General features: G+C 40.4%; 1 protein-coding gene across 7 annotated transcripts in view; it reads left to right on the top strand.

Moving 5' to 3' along the window:
• The window catches only part of asap1b (ArfGAP with SH3 domain, ankyrin repeat and PH domain 1b), a 60585-nt gene that overhangs the window by 8554 nt on the left and 34127 nt on the right, over positions 1–17904 (top strand). For all 7 annotated transcript variants that reach the window (XM_031292817.2, XM_031292814.2, XM_031292812.2 and 4 more), the window contains exons 2-3: positions 11547–11619; positions 15918–16063. In XM_031292817.2, the coding sequence (XP_031148677.1) occupies positions 11547–11619; positions 15918–16063 (219 nt within the window). The remainder of the gene's footprint in view (positions 1–11546; positions 11620–15917; positions 16064–17904) is intronic.

The following is a 17904-nucleotide window of genomic DNA, read 5'->3' as shown; positions in this document are numbered from 1 at the left end:
ATAAAGATGAAGGAAGTAAAATGGCATAAATTATCAAAGTTTTGGGAGAATTACAATAGGAAAAAGACTCCACTGCTGTGTTTCCGCTGCTTGTATGTGTTAGCAAAGAAATAAAAGTGCAGACTAAAGGGCTTTATTTAGTCTGCTAGCTTAGCTACTGTACCACATAGCCTATGGCTTCATTTACGCCGTGTCATCAGAACCAAATAACTGGCAAATCTCACATCATTCTGGCTGGGAAGTTCACACATTATTTCAAAATTACTCCCATTGTAGTCACAACACATACATACATGTAAGTTAAGCCTAAATTAGCTGTCTTTCATGTGTTAGCAGTTTGCTAACAAGGGAAACCAGATATACAGTTTAGCTCCTTTTATTAATGGGCAGAATACATTTTTTTTTAGTGTGAATGTTGGATTTTTATTGAGATCTAACACCCAGTGAGATTCAGTCAGAAATGTCCAATATTACCAACTGAGAATTACAACTAGGAGGCTGACATTAACAGTTTTAACCACTACAGTCTGTACAGTATGCCATGAATATGGCATAAGTAACAGCTACAGTACTGTACTGGTTTGTTAGTTCATTTAATAAAAGAACATCCAAGGGGGGGACTGTTGCTTTGAGTAAATACTAACAAACCTCCAAGCCATTTTCTAATTTGTTCTGTCATCCACAGCAGGAGGTGAGAGAGTGTTGTGTTGCTTGTTTGTCGGCTTGTTTGCTGTCTGTGGTTGAAATCTGATAATCGGTCTATGGGCCACAGCTGTTGGCCTACCTTCCTGCCACAGCTGCACTGCATATATCATCAAGGGCTATTAGCCGGCAGCGGATTAGCCCCGGACCAGACTCTGCCCCGGCACTCTGATCCCCCTGCTCTACCCCAGATTTAGGCGAGGAAGAGTGGGTCAGTGTTCACATCTGTCGGCAGCCTTCCTCACATGGAGAGATGGTGTTAAAGTCTTCCTCCATCGACAGCCATTTTAATCTCTGATGGAGAAATTCAGTGACACATACATATCCTTTTCATCCTCTGTTCATCTTTTTGGGCTCTTTGTTTTGTATCGTGCTAACGTTGTCCTCAAGGACTGCCCTGCAGAACCAGGAGACAGTGTTGTCATGTGATGACTGGCTGTCTTGTTGTGGCCTGAGGGGTAAACAGTGCATCTCTGTCTGTAAGCTTTGATAATGTTTGGCCCTGGAGTGTGTGTGTGTGTGTGTGTGTGTGTGTGTGTGTGTGTGTGTGTGTGTACTGCAGCTTAATAATCGATGCAGCCTTTCAGTGTTGAATTTGAATGCTACCTTTCCCAGAACAGCCAAGTGCACTCATGCCTGGAGGAGAGGCATTGACAGTCCTTCAAGACAAGTTGTTTACATCTTTTCCTAATGCCATTTAGTGTCGGTGAAAAGCATCACATCACTTCCTTTTCCACATCATGACAGCATACGTCAAAGCTCCTGTCACTGCTCCCGAATGTAGTCAAATGGGGAAATCCAAGTGGATATGTGCATTAAGATTGGTTAAAGCTTTTGTTTGAAGTCACAGTAAAAGCTTATTTCTGTTCCTCTGGATTTTCAGTTGCTCAAAATATCTGAACATCCAAATGGCCTGTCAGAGTGGATACACCTGTGGTTTTGGAATAGCTGTTCTCTCACCCGGCAGAGTCCAATAAAGTGTGAAATTTGAGACACGTCTGCAGAAAAACTTCAAGGAATGCTGTAAAGCGCTATGCAGAGTCTGTGACTTTGGCCAAGGACTCATGGCCGAGCGGTTGTGCAGAAACGTTACTCAGAGGCTAGAAAAAAAGTGTTACCTCTGATTGTGCATGTTTATCAAGGGAGCACATTCTTTGGCCACGTGCCCTAAAATGTTACAACGCGGGCAGCGGGTTAGTAGGAAGCAGAGCTGGCAGGCTTATCAGCTAATCAATGATGAGTGAAAGATTAGAGATAAAAGCTTTGAGTAGTTTATTTTAGTTGTTCTTTGATCGTTCTACACAGCGCTGGTTTCAGAATCAGAATACTTTATTGATCCCCTCAGGGAAATTATTTAGTTGCAGTTGCTCAGTCAAATTCAAGGTAAAATAAGAGTAAGAAAAGTCAATAAGTGTGTAACGTAACAAAAGTAACATAACTACAGTAATAAATAAATAAAAACGTTAAGTAGAGTAGAAGTAAGTGAGATAAGTAAGTGGTTTGTTAGAGTCTTGGTCTTTTGCCAGCTCTTCTAGTAGTGTAGTGTAGTGTAGTGTTGTGTTATAAATAATCAATACTTAAACACTCAAAGTATTGAAGTATTGTTGATATAACACTGATTAATACTATGACAAACACTCACAAAAAGAAGTCTTACCACAAGGTCCACTCTGTAGTTTAAGGCTGCAGACAATTATTATGTTCATTATCTATTATTGCCTGCATTATTTTCCCAGTCAAAAAATACCCATCACAATTCCCCAAAGCTCAAGTTGACATTTTGAAAAGTCCTGTTTTGTCCGACCAACAATCCCTAACCCAAAGAATATTTAGTTTAATATTATTAAGTACTAAGAAAAACATCAACTATTCACACCTGAGCAACCGGAACCAGTGCATATTTGCCATTGTAGCTTAAAAAATGACTTTTGCTTGAATATGAAAATAGTTGCTAATTGATTTTCTGTCATTGTATCAAACAATCTTCTTCTGCAGTTGGAGTTACGCAATTGTCATGGAAATATAAATGTTCATAGTGTAGGCCTAAGTTAATGTAAAAATGATCTTTTCTGTTAATATATGTATGTAGACACAAAGTTACTAAAGATCTACAATTCATCTGTTGAGGAAGAATATGTTATACGATCGAAAACTCCAGAACAGCAACTAATATTGTGGTGAGGTTGAGAATGAACTTTGATTCTAAGACCAGGAATGCTTTGTCTCGGATCCCTATCACACAATTGTGCGAATGCAAATATGTGACATTGGTTTCCTATCTTGAACACCATCATTGATTTCTTTGTTCAGGTGAAGTAGTTTCACATTGTTGAGGTTTGTGGGTGAACAAATCTCTTTCTGGTTCTTGTGTTGAATTGGAAGTTAAAAGAAAAGCCTCTCAATGATTTGAGAGTGACAGGAGACAGCGAATGTATCTGTGTTTTCAAAGATAAGACATACCTTCTTGGTACGAGTCAAAGGAAATTAATAGATTCATCATTTTAGTAATGTAATTACGCCAACCATTTCCTGGTTACAGCTACATGCAGAGATGCTTGCTCTTCTCAGCTTTATTTCTTTATAAATGAACACATTTGGCTTTTGGTTGTTGTGTCAGGAAGACACCACTTTAGCCTGGATCAAGTCATGTTGCGAGTGCGACAGGCAATTGTCATTTAATCTAAAAACAATAGGTTTATTTAATTGTTTAGTTGATGGACCGAAAGTTAACTGCCATTTATTTTGATAACCTCTTGTTCATATTTAAAACCTTTTTTAAAGCAAAGGTTCCAGCTTCTCAATTGTGAGGATTTGCTGCATTTCTTGTCTTATGCCATAGTAAACTGAAAATCTTTGGGTTTTGGACTTCTGATCGGACAATACAAGTGAGTTGAGTCACTATTTTTACTCATTTTATAGGCCAAACGATTTAATTGAGAAAATAATCAGTAGGTAAATTAATAATTAAAATAATCGTTGGTTGCAGCCCTCTTTGTCATTATTTGGCATTTTTAAGGACTAAATGTTTCATCAAAAGCATATTCACATTTTTTTTTTATAGCTTGTGAGTTTTGAGGTTCATATTTGTCAGGAAACAAACCTATTTGCTCTGCAGCAGTTTGTTTTCTAACGGACACTAGAAGAAAGGATGCTAGCTGTCATTTTTAGATTATCAGCTGCGAGTTCCTCCCACTACTCTCCTGTTAAAGGCTGTTAATAGCAGCTGCCTCGCATGAATAATGACTTCCTGACTGGTAAACACAATACAGATGAAGGTATGCTGCTTGTTTGATGGTAGGCGATTGCAGTGAAATCTAGCAGTGTGTGGATGTGATTGTGAATACATTTGCATTGCTCGAAACAAGTGGTGGGCTGAGTGAGAGAGCGAGTATCGCAGAGGGAAGTTTGCTTGACTTTTTGCCGGCTGCACACATGCATGTCAGTTTCTGCGAGATCTGCAGCAAAGAGGCAGCATCTTGCAGCTCTGTGAGTTGGCTTTATCCACCGTGTGGCCTCACTAAATTCACCACAGGAAGCACACAGCTGAGCAGTTCATTTCTTTGAGAGCTTAGAGCAGGATACTAATAGCAGGACTAATAGCAGCAATACATAATAGAGTAATATCTGACTTGTATTGACTTCTTAGTGGTCAATAACATTTAGCAGGTCAAGATTCGTGCAATAGATACAAGCTAATTAGTACAGATATCCTACATAAACTGCCAGTGCCTCAATCAGAGTCTTATTTTCTTGAGATTGTTATATCACCACAGTAAATGTTTTATTCTTTGTCAAAGTAACATTATTATCACATGGCGATCCAGTTGAGAGCAGGGACTGTTGAAATTGTATTGTTGTTTGGACCTCCTTTGTGGGACATTCAAGTACTAATGGGGGTTGCTATAGATGGAAATTGAGAGTTGGCTGCAAAAAGGTGATACATTGACGAGCTGCGCTGCTGGAAAATCTAACAAAGAAGGGTGAACATTACAGGCAAAATAAATACACTATCATGATAAGATTATGTTTGAACATATTGTTAATCAGAGAATAGGTAATAAATAGGCCAGGGGTAATGTTACACTGGGGATCTGATATAATGCACCTAGGCAGTGTTAATTTAAAACGTGTAGATCAAGCACTGAATGGAAAAGCAAGCAAAGGCGTTCTTTACACTGCAGCTCAGTCCGTCTGTCTGTCGGTCGACTACTTTTGTCCAGACTGAAATATCTCAACCAACTCCACTATTAGATGGATTGATATGGAATTTGGTTAGAATGTAATTCCTTGCATTCTGGCATTAGCAGTAGACTCTTAAAAGTGAAAGTATCAGCATGTGGCCAAGTGATTGCTAAATTACTGATCGAGAACCCCCTGTAGAAAAGTTATGTTCTTTTTTAGTGTGAGGAGGTAAAAATCTTGGCTTTTAAACCTCTTCAGTCCATTCAGAAAAAGACCATTTCATCTTGATGAATGTATGGGATCATAATTGACTTCAAAACCCTGAAAAAGATGTAGTCTCACTTGATCCTTCTCATTTGATTTGCCATTTCAGATGCACTACATCGGTCATGTGGTCGTCGTGATACACCTCCTGAACAAAACCACTGGCAGTTCTCTTTCAGTACTCTCTGTGTGTGTGTGTGTGTGTGTGTGTGTGTGTGTGTGTGTGTGTGTGTGTGTGTGTGTGTGTGTGTGTGTGTGTGTGTGTGTGTGTGTGTGTGTGTGTGTGTGTGTGTGTGTGTGCGTGCGTGCGTGCGTGCGTGTTTTACTATATTCGTGGAGTCCAAAAACTGGGGAATACAGTATACTTGTGGGGTCTGCACAGCCTTGTGGGGACCAAAATGCTGGACCCCACAAGGTTAAAGGGCTGTTTGAGGGTTAAGACTTGGTTTTAGGGTTAGAATTAGGTTATGGTTAGGGTAAGGGTTAAGGTTAGGCATTTAGTTGTGATGGTTAAGGTTAGGGTAATGGGCTAGGGAATGCATTATGTCAATGACGGGTCCCCACAAAGATAGTGAAACAAATATGTGTGTGTGTGTGTGTGTGTGTGTGTGTGTGTGTGTGTGTGTGCGTGTGTGTGTGTGCGTGTGTGTGTGTGTGTGTGTGAAAATAGGCCATCTGAACTCAGCTGCTTTTGGAAATGTTACATCCTCTCATTTTTCCCATTCCACTTGGAGAGCTAAAGGCCTCTCCGTCTGCAGGCCCAGAGAAAGGGATGTGCATTTGTTTCCTGCCAATGAAAGCACCTCCCCACCCTTCCTGCTTGAGTCATGCCACATAGTCTCAACAGGCAGACCGACAGACAGACAAAATGATTTGACCGACAGACTGATCTCCTCCTCTAGGACTTCATTCAGACAGAACTAGTAACAAGGCTTTATTGCTGTATTAAACATACACACATGCACTTGTTTTAGTTTTAGTTTAGTTTTGTTTTGTTTTAGTTTTGTTTTTCATAGTAGCTGTTGTGATATTGCAACACATATTGTGAGCCAGAAAGGAAAAGGTTGGGTGTGGAGAAGTAAGAAAAATTATGATCTGGTCTGTCAAATTCACTCTAAAAAAAGTCACCGCAGATGTTTTTTAGCACCCGTGTCTTGTCTCTGGGGAAGTCCTTTGATAATTGTGCCCTTTCCTGTTTTCTTCTTCTAGGAAATAATTAGCATATTAGCAATTCTGAGAACTCGTGTTTCCAATCTTTGCTGGGTGAAGAATAAAATCTGCCACAGTGGCACAGTTGACTTCCAGTGCGCTGCTGACAAACAGAGAGCAGGCCAGTTAGTCAGAGCAGCCTCCCACAATCTCCACGGTGAAGAATGTTGAGCCGACATGTGAGACGGCCAGACTACATCTCCTTGGTAACAGCACAGCCGCCCCTTCGGTGCGATGCCAAATGCAGAGGTGGCGGAGAAGAGCGAGGTTCAAGGAGCTTGGAAGGATGAGTTCAGGGAGGAAACGAGAAAGACGACTAACGTGCCATGAAAGTGACAGAGCAGGAATCTCAAGAGTGGATCAGCGGATCAAGAAAAAAAACACTTTCCCAGACAGCCAGAAAGCGTGTTGTTTTTCATTCTCAGCTGTCAGCGGAGATCAGTTGGTGTCATTAGACAGAGTGCTGCCTGCCCGGGATAGGACACTGACGAGCCTGGCCGCTTCCTGCTTCCTGTCAAAGGACGGCTGCAGGGGAAACGGCAGGGCTGCTGAGGGAGGATAAGGCCTCGGGCAGGAAGCGTGAAGCTGAGACAACCTCCAGTCAGTCATGCCCAGTCACTCTAACTGCCAATTTCCCCCGAGGCTTTGACCTCCTGGGCATGACTGTGTTTGTGTGGTTGTTTGGGAACCAGGAAGTCAGCCCCATTATCCCCGTTGGGTTACACTTTAAGGGCTTTGAAATAATAATGTAGGGCTGCAACTAACTTTTTTTCCTATACATTTTGTGTCAGTAAAAAGTAGCTAAGCTAAATCTATAAATGTCTTGTTTTGTCTGACCAAAAGCCCCAAAACACCAAGATACTTCAATTACAATAATATACAACGAAGAACAACAGCAGCTCCTCACATTGTAGAAGCGTCAACTAATAAAATCTGTTTTCTTTTATTTTTAATCATATCTCCTAGCTTTCCATTGCTGCAAACTTGTGTCAAGTTTTACAGAAAAGGATGGAGCTTTTCCTCCCAATCAGTATCTCTAATCAGTCCACCTTCCAGCCTTTCATTGCTGAGATTCTTGTATGGAATTTGTTGTTGATGAAGTGGTTTGTGTGGCTGCCAAATGCTCTTCAAGTTGCTCAACCGCAGTTGATCAAAACCTGCTTCAATTTCTCACTCAGAATACACCAGAAAGAAACCTCTGCCATTAAGCCAGAGGCTGGTGATAACACATCCTTTGGTTTTGATACCAAGTAATAAAAGGACCACAATTACCAATATTGATACAGATACCAATGTACCAGTTATATAGGTGAAAGCATCAATAAAAAAACTACCAGCAAATGCCTTGCCAAACACTAAGCATTTCTTTTTACTGTTTTCTGTTAATTACTTTATGACATGCATGCTAAAACACAAGCTAGTTTTGAATGGTAAATAATAAACGTTTATTGTCTGAATTAGAGTTTAGATTAGTCGAACGACAGAAAACTACGCCTGCAACAGTTTTGATAATTAATTCTTTAAAGCAAAAATGTCAAATATTCACTGCTTTCCAGCATTTAAAATATGAACTTATACATATATATTTTCAGTCTTTTATGATAGTAAATTGAATACCTTTGGAGTTTGGAGTTTAGACTGTTTGTTGGACAAAACAAGCAAGTTTGAATATGTTAACTTGGGCTTTAGGAAGTTAAAAAGGGCATTTTGTGACTTTTTATAGACCAAACTATTAATCAGTAAATCAACAAAATAATAATGAGATCCACCCCTAGTGTAAGTTCTGTGAAAAAGCAAGGTGATGGCTGCACACATGCACAGAATAGCAGTACACTTGCAAAGACTGCATGCACTAAGAGTGCATACGTGTGTTTACGTGCCCAGAACGTAATCAAACATGACATGGATCTATTTTTTGGGTATCAACCTTATCAATTGTTGGGCCCATGATTGACGTTTTCATGATTTAAAAGTGACGTTTGAACGGGATGAAATGCCAGAAATGCTTTTTCTGCCTCCTGATTTTTAACATCAGACATTTTATAAACTTTCAAGGGAATTTATTTATGATATCGGGGGTCACGCTGGTTACACCGCGCACCTTCACTGCCCTTCACTTCCTTTGAGCTGGCCCTTGACCTCTTTGGCTCCGTCTCTGACCGACTTCTACTCAAAAGCATTCTCGGACACTGACATGTTGACTTTCACAGCACAAATGAGATAGATATTTCTCAGTGGAATAACACACTCTACTTTATTCTTTGCTTCTTTTTCTCAGCAGCGCTAAATAAATCGTCCACATGCATCACTTGCTGTTTTGGTGGAGAGACGAGTGACCGCAGATGTTTTGGCATCGTTACACTTTCTTATCCCCCCTGGATCGAGTGGGGGCTTGCCATTGGTTCCTGGCTTAAAAAACAATCCTTTTACTATATTCAATAGTTGTTGGCCCTTTTGGAGAGCAGAGTTTGGATGCATTCTTCCCTGTTGCCAAGGGTTTGCAAAGAATGTGTGCCAAGACGGAGCTATTTCATTGATTTCTTCCCTTCCCTAAGAAGCTGCTAGATAACAGCTCTAACAAACCATCTCTCCAAGTTACATTACTCACATTCACCACTGAAATAGTGCTGGCCAATGTGTAGCTGTTTATTGTTTATCCTCTCTAATAATTTACTGAGATTTTGAATAAATGTTCTCAGATTTGTTATCTAAAACAAATTGTGTAAAGCATCAGATTTTGACATAGTAATGTATGGATGTCTGGACAATCTCATCAAAATTTAAACAAAAGAAACGCTTGTTCATGTTACGGCTGAATATTTATTTACGAACACAGACAGAGTGGATTATGGGTGACCCTTGGGTGGGGGTGCCAGCTGCTCTCAACATGAGCACAACAAAAGTCAGCCTGCCTGCTCAGCCTCTGTTTCGTGCTCTTCATCCTAATCAGCACATGGCACTAGAACCTCTGAATAATCAAAGATTTGACTTTGGAAGCGTTTGAATGCAGACTGACTCGAGCTGAGTGACGAGGGCGGTGTTTGGTGTGTTGCAAAGAGGCGAGGAAACGCAGCTTGTTAGTAAATGTCTCGGCTGTAATGGGGATCTAATGCGTGACTTTTGCGGTATTACACGTGTCTAATCATTTGGATGGAGTTTGCTTGGAGTCACTGTCGTAAGAAAATGAATCTTGTGGAAATGAAGTCTGCTGATTATTTTCTCTATTGAACGATTAATTATTTAGTCTTTAAAATAATGAAAAACTGTCATTACTGTCACAGTTACCCAGAGCCCATGGTCACATCTTCAAATATTATGAGTTGTCCAAAACCTAAAGATATTCACATTACAGTAATATTAAAAACCCACATAAAATGGCTTCTGAGGATGACTCCCATAGACTTCCCATAGGGAGGCACCTCGCTCATGTTATCAGAGAACAGGGGTCACGGGAAAAGTAACCTCAGATGTTGAGCTTTTTCATCATTTTAAGAATGTTTTCATACTGTTTTGATTGAATATTTTCATTATAGTAATTATCAAGGTAATGTCATATAATGAGACAATATTGGCTAAGATAATGGAACTATAAGCATCTTATATTGTCACAAGCCTGCTTGGGCCACTGTTTAGCCAGACAGACACAGGGCTAAATAATGAGACAGTGTAGGGAGGCATTGGACAGCAGAGTCTGTTTCCATACGCAGGGGGATCAAAGGGCTCGGCCCCGGCAGAAAGGGCCCTGCGGCGGCAAAGTACTGTCGCCATAGTTGGGGAAGAGTCATGTAAAATTGTCCAGGGGAGCCCAAGGACGGCTTAATTATGTTGTGAAATTTAATTAGCCCTCTGTTGTGTGTGTGTGCTTCTGCTCTTAACCACCTGACCTTGATGTAATGGTGTTTTTGCTGGTGTTTATCATCTATTACGAGCAAAAAAAGCAGAATAATGGTTCCATTCCCTCTGGTTAAGATAGGCTGGATATGAAATTATTGTACTGTCAGAATACATAATTAGGAAAGCCAGCAATACTGGCTCACACTTTAAATCATTGAGTGGAGAGACAGGTAATTCAGGTGTGTGTTTGTGTTGCTTGTGTCCAAAAATAAAAATAAATCATATCCTTAAAATCAAAAAAACATACTCAGTGTTAAACAGAAATGTGCAATCAAGAGAGATTTAAACATAATGCTCTACCAATGAGGTAATGAGAAGACAACAACACTGCAATGAAAATGAAAGATTATTACAAGACAGGTTGATAAAGAAAAGGGAAGGCTGTAAAATCTAAAAGGCTGTAAAAATGGAGTTAAAAGGTCATTTAAAATGCCCCCTTTGAATGAAATGTACTTGTGTTTAGGTTGCAGGCCACAAATCAAACGTTCAGCACGCAAGATGTGTCTGAATGTGGTGTAACTTCAGATGTAGTTGATATTTTCCCTGGCAGGGAGCAAGCTGACCAATAAGGGCACATGATGAGTTTTTCTGATATGTGGAAGATGTTTATGATGATGAATTTTCCTTGTGTGATGCTGTTTTTTTTTTGTTTTTTTGGTGGGGAGGTGATGTGTAAATCAGTTGAAGGTACATACTAGCATAGCTTTGTCTTAAATAGATTTGCAGAATTTTCTCTAAATATAGATACTGCATCATCGTTAAATGAGTAACCACTAGTGTTGTGATCTATAGCATCTTCGAAGTGGTTTTCTGTTTATATTGGTCATTATTTTAACTCCATGGCGCTTTGGATGCTGAACTCTGAGCATTAATCTCTAGAACTTGCAAGGGAGTGAGACAGATAGCTCACAGTAACAATAGGTCAGGGGCCGTGTTTATTTTTCTAGCATTTAAATGTTTCATTGTGAATAATCATCGTATTAAATAACTGTTATAAAATTGGATATCCCTATTTTGCCTATTGGAGAGCACAATGGCTTTGCTCCAGCAGTTAGTAGTGAAATAATGATTTATGCCACATTCGGGTCAAGCACTGTATTGTGAGCACTCTGTCTACATTAGCTTTAATTACTGAGCAAATATTGTTGCTCTTATACCCTAAATTCTTCACGTTTGCTATAGCATTAAATCAAAATGGTCTTTGTTGTCTTCTGATGTGAATATTTCCAGTATGTTCTGTAAAGATGAAACCAATTCAGTGGTTTTAAATGTGACCTCTCCACCTCTTTTCTCAGGCTTTGGACCAGGATCGAACCTCTCTGCAGAAGGTGAAGAAATCAGTGAAGGCCATCTACAATTCAGGACAAGGTGAGACTGTCTGTTTCTAAATGTATCAGGCCAGAATGAGCTTTAGCTGATGGTTGTATTTGTGCTCACAACCCTTTCCAAAAACAAAACAAAAATCCCCAGAGGAGAGCCCAGGATTTCTTACAGGGGTCTTTAACAAAAAATGAGGATTGAATTTCTTTGTCTGGAACATTGCCTTTTGTGGGACAGATGGTGTTTTTGTGTTTTTGTGTGTGTGTGTGTGTGTGTGTGTGTGTGTGTGTGTGTGTGTGTGTGTGTGTGTGTGTGTTTCAGGCTGTCCCAGAAACCAACACCTGAGTTTGTTTTGCTCGTTGCTGTGACATGGAGCCTCAGTAATTTTCCACTGAATACTTTTCAGAAGTCCTCCTCCCTGTAAATTGACAGTTTCAGATGTTTGACCCACAAAGAAGTTTGTTTGTTCTCCACAGAAAGGACAGTTTACCTTAATCTCACCGTGGCTCTGAAAGTCTCAAAACAACTGGAACAACTCTTAAGTCGAGTTTCTTTTCAGTTTTCAGTTAGCCACTAGCTGGTTACTTTGGCTAGATCTTGTTATAGTGAGAGCATACTCTATAGCTGTGTTTGAAACCGCTCCCTCATTCACTCACTCACTATTCCCTATATAGTGTTTATTAAATAGTGAACTATATAGGGAACGACCAAACAAGATTTCGGACACTCACTGAAAATACATTGACGCGTGACTTGCGTCATGAGATGCGCCCGTTGTTTGTGTGACGGAGACAGGCGCGCCCAGCATCATGTAAACAAACCAAAACTAAAATAATTCTAATACGTCCCTGAAACAAACCGAGCACTCAGGAGAATAGTAAAAGGTTATATACAGTATATGTTGCATGTTACATTCCCACTGTTTAGAAACGAAAGCCCGTTCCATTTTTCCTTTTCAGTTTTCGCGGTGACTTCTGCTTCTTCTTCTCCTCCGGGAAAACACGGCCGCGCTACATTGTGGTATACACAGAGTTGTATAAAGTACTAGAGACCCATACTTGAGTAAAAGTACAAGTGCTCTATCAAAAAAGTGACTTGTGTAGAAGTGCTCTTTAAGCACAACACTTAAGTAGAAGTACTAAAGTATTCAAAAAATGTTGTACTTAAGTATTGCAAGTAGTTTATTTTAAAATGTACTACTCAAGTACTGAAAGTAAAAGTACAAGTATTGTGTTATTTAGTTATTCAAGAAAGCAGTCAAAAGTTTGAATATCATAATGTTTATATTATGTCAAATGTTTAGCCAAGGCTGTAGCCAAAGGAATTAACAAATATTAATTATATTAAAAATAACAAATATTAACAAATACTGAAATAAAATGTACAATTATTACACTGTGCAAGTAAAATAAACATCCTCTCCAGCACAGTAACGATTCAAGCCCCAAAAAAGTTATCACACACTAGCTAGTAACATGTGATGAACAGGAAAGTTAGCAAGCTAGCAAAGTACAGATAATAGCAGCTTCAAATCACAGGGTCAAACGGTTAACATTCAGTACTCACTGCAGACTGAAACAACTCAGGAATAGCTTAATCTGCTACAACAATGGCTAAATAGAAAGAGTACAAACTTACATCATCTCTGACTTCTAAACGGGCAACCGTAATGAAAAGAAACAAGACGCGATCTTGGGGATTTCTTACGTAAATTACGTAATTTGCGTACGTAACTAACGTACACACACTAACCTACACAGTGTCCGTAGCGTGAGGAATTCACAACAGTAACGAGTAACCATGTGACATAAAAAATCTATCGGAGTAAAAGTATTAAACTCATCGAAAATATGTACTCAAGTAAAAGTGGAAGTAGGAGAAAAAAACAATACTCCAGTAGAGTACAGATACAGCCTTTTAGTACTTAAGTAGAGTAGTGAAGTAGTTCTACTTCGTTACTATACAACTCTGGGTATACGGGAGTAAAATGTAGGCTACATCCTATGTACACTCAAATCAGCTGTGCATTGTGGGTATTTTATATTGGACTATATAGTGAATGAAATTTACCGCGGAGAATTCGAACACCACTACAAAATGGCGAACACACTACATAGTGCACTATTTCCGTGATAGGGAACGGTTTCCAACACAGCTTATATTATCTAAAAATAGAAATAAGAATGGGATGTTTGTGCATTTTGCAAATGTAATGAATAGTTAAACTCGTGGCTGTAGCCAGGATTTTAGAAACACAGGGGCCATGAGTCCCTCCAACACACCAATCCTCCAAAAACTAAATTCAGTTAAAGTTATAATCCTTAAGATTTCAGTCCTGGTTTACTTTGTGACACCTATGGTTACTGATGGTAACAGCAAACACTCTTTGAGAAGCTACTTTGTTAGAAATATAACAAAAGAGCAAGTGTATCATTTGCAGTACAGCAGCCATTGTACAAAATTAGCACCATGCTCCAGTCAAATGCTGGTAAAATATGGCTGGTAGATTTGCTTCACTCACCAGCCCAAAAAACAATGGTAATCTATTGCATGGCTGGTAAAAATGTGAACATTCACTAGCCATTTGGCTGGTGGGAAAACAAGTTAAATTTTGAATCCTGCAGCCAAACAAACTTGCATTGTTTTAGTAAAGAAGTCAGTCAATAATTGACCTTTTCCCATCATGTTTGAGCAATAGCAGTTTGATTTCATGCTGCACTCAGCGCAAGAAGTTTTCCACTCAACAGCAGGTCGCAGTAATGTTACGTAGCTTGACGAGGAGTTGGATTTGTGTAGCCTGTCGCCTGCATCTAAAGGCGCTGACACACCAACCCGATTATCGGCCGTCGGACAGTCTGGCGAGGTCAGTGACTCGAGTCTGTTCCGCGTGTTCCGTGCCGTCGTCAGTCGGAGGAGCCGTTGGCCTTCATTTGGGCCGATTTGACATGTTGAATCGGAAGGCGGGCAGTCGGACTCAGTGGCCAATCTGATTGGTGGAGCGCTAACTCGGAAATGACAAGCGGGATGAGCCTGACTAACGCCTCTCAAAATCTGACAAAAATCTTTTAAACTGATCTTTGTCGATCTGAAATGAAGACAGATTCAGCAACTGCATGGCCTATTTCTCGCTTAAAATGTTTTCAGAAACACGTTTCGGTGAACTATCTTCATAAAATATGATTGCGAACGAGCCACCATTATGCTCGGTTGTAAAATCTGGGAGCAGCCAGACCCACGTGACGCGTTCGTCCAATCAGCTGCTGGTTTTCATTTTTTTGGGCGACAATACAGATTAGCACCGCCTGCTGTTATGGAGACGTATTACGTCTCGCGCACGCGCAGAACGTACGCTCGAATCGGCCTCGCTTCGGTGTGCTCCGGGGCACTTTTTTGACCAACTCGAGGAGGCAGTCAGTCCAACTGCCTTTTCTGCCGAAGGTCGGGTTGGTGTGTCAGAGCCTTAACAGCTCACTGCTCCATTACTCCCTGCAACAAATTTCAACTGATTTGCTGTAATAAAAATACCAAAAATGACCGTTGTCTTAATTTGTATTTAATGAACAATCCCAGTTAGGACTAACCTCTGTGAAAACCACATCACATTTCCTGTGGCTTCTTAACAATACAAGCCAATTCAGTGCTTTTAATTTGAAGCAGCAGCAGTAGGGTTTGCATTAGCAGCTCTGATATGGTGTTAGGAGAGCGGATAGTAAACAGTGAGGCTGTTATCAATCAGATAAAACTATAATCACTAACACTGGATTACATACTGCATCTTTTTCTGTAAATCCCTCATGCATAGGTAGTAAACATAGGTAGTAAATCTGGATGGATGGATCATGCTGCTGTTTGACTGACGGCTCCCGCAGAGTCTCACGGACCTGGAGAACCACACATCTTGTTATGCTGGCATTTGTTGCGTATAAAGATGAGGAGTAGCACTGATCAAAAATCACGGGTTATAGTCACACGTTTATTGTATTGCTTGTGTAACTGCACTGAAGAACTTTCCATTCTCTGTTGACTATGTTGAATCTGTTGACTATTTCTGGCACATCTGTGTTATTATGAACATCCTAGGATATCTTAGAAGATTTACAAGCCTGTTTGTTCCAGGTGTTTTTCAATACTGAGGGCTACGTACCTGTTTCGGTTGGTAATACAAAGTACTGAAGTTTGATACCTAGCCAACCATGACCTGTTTGACCGTTGCATCTGGAGTATACCCCCATCAGGACGTTGCAAAGACTGCAGCTCTCTTCTGTACACGTGCTAATTAGGCTAATCATCAGCCAGAGTTCAAGGCAGATAAACTGACCAGTGGTTGGCCTCTGTTTCCAACACAGACCACGTCCAGAATGAAGAGAACTATGCTCAGGCTCTGGACAAATTTGGCAGCAACTTCATCAGCCGGGACAACCCCGACCTGGGAACGGCTTTTGTCAAGTTCTCCTCCCTCACCAAGGAGCTGTCTGCCCTACTGAAGAACCTGGTGAGTTCAACATGTCAACACTTATAATGTCATTAAAATGAATAGCTTGCCCTAGAGAGGGCTCTGCATTTGTGTGTGCGCTTGTCCTCATGCAGAAAGGACAAGAAAAATTCTCAATGTGAGCATGTTAGCATGGTGACATACTTCACCTAACTTCTATAAATGATTTGGGTTTAGTTTAGTGGAGAAGTTGAAGAGGTTATTGATGAATATAGTCCATAAAAGTCCTCCAAAAGTCCAAATGTAGTGATAGAGGTGTACATGCCTACAGGTTCATCGATCTTTATCCTTTTTAAAACTGTACAAAATTTGCTTACACAGTCAGACTGACTGCGGCTATATCTACCTCCGAGCTTTGTATTTTTACCCCAGTCGAGGCTCTTATCTGCCTGCCGTGGATTTCCCCTGCTGTTTCTGTTGAATAATGTGTCCTGTTTGAATCCTCTGTGAGTGATTGTTGTTGGAAGAAGAGCCAGCCCCCCCCCCCTCTCTCCCTCTCTTCCTGTGTGGCTGACAACGAGATTAGACTCCATAAATACACTTGGCAGCACCAGGAACAACTGTGTGTGTGTGTGTGTGTGTGTGTGTGTGTGTGTGTGTGTGTGTGTGTGTGTGTGTGTGTGTGTGTGTGTGTGTCCGTAAACCTTCCTAAATCACCCACCTGTTGGCGCTACCTGCATATTGCAGGAAAGTGAAGTTATCTCCACTCTTCGTCTCCTTTTTTCTATCTCTCGACTCTTGTCTTTTCCATTTTGAGTGTTTTATTGAGTGAGTTTTTTTAGACTTCAATAACTGTGCCCCGAGGGCTGCTGGTATGTGTGTACACTACAAATGAGAATTGATGAATAGTGCTTGTCCTAGATGTCCTACATGTGTTATAGGCTTAAATTGAAGGATTTTATAGATACATTTTGCCACATTGTGGCCAGAATAGTGGGGGTTTCTGGCACAACTTCACATACTTCCAAGATTCATGGAGAGGGGAATGACCCTGATGAAGGCCATGAGTCGAAACACGTCAGTTTTACAATAAAGTTGTTCTATATACTAATAGTAAGTGTTGCTGTAGTTTTGACCTTTTGAGAATCGTTTACTAAAAGAGATGCTTCCAGGATGGGCTGTTAGAGCACACTGGCAGCCAGCCAGTAGAGGATTGATTCTGACGTTGGCCATATGCAAGACAGGCACTTCAGAAGCACATTAGCGCCCATTAAGCGTTGTTTACTTCCTTGACCGCTGCTGTGTGTCTGTGTAGACTTGGCTAACAACAACAGGGACTTAAATGCTTAGTACTGTTGTAAATGACCTTGCTGATCCTAATGGTTAGAGCTGCTGAGCATAACTGTAGCAACCCGAGCTGTTGGCAACAAGCTTTTGCTAATTCTTCAATAGACTACCTTGCACTTTTGCTTTTATGTCGCTGATTTCTTTAGTCAGCAGCGGCAAAAAGTGTTGGACTGCAACTGTAGGTGAAAGGCTAAGGCCGTAGTTATGCTAGATTTTTCTTATGGTCAACAAATCCCATAAATAGACTATAAAAAATAAAACTAACAATGCCTTAGTCCATCTCTAAGTGCTTAACAGTTTCCCTTCCTTGCCTATGTTAACCCAAACCCAAGTCCATTCATTCACACTGAAGACATAATTCTTTAAAGCTCTTAAAATTATTATTTTTAAACTATTAACAACTGGTCAAATGACATGTCATCCAGGGTAACAATGTGGATCATTGATGTGTTTTTTTGTTAGTTTTTTGGACAACAATGGCACAAAGTTAATGAGTTATATCCCGCTTCAGCTACACAGACAATACTTGTCTGTAAGATCAGTTCAGCCTCAGC

This window comes from Sander lucioperca, chromosome 23 (genome assembly GCF_008315115.2).
Source record: "Sander lucioperca isolate FBNREF2018 chromosome 23, SLUC_FBN_1.2, whole genome shotgun sequence".
Classification (NCBI taxonomy): Eukaryota; Metazoa; Chordata; class Actinopteri; order Perciformes; family Percidae; genus Sander; species Sander lucioperca.
The sequence above is the reverse complement of the archived record's forward strand: the minus strand, read 5'-3'. Positions and strand labels throughout refer to the sequence as shown.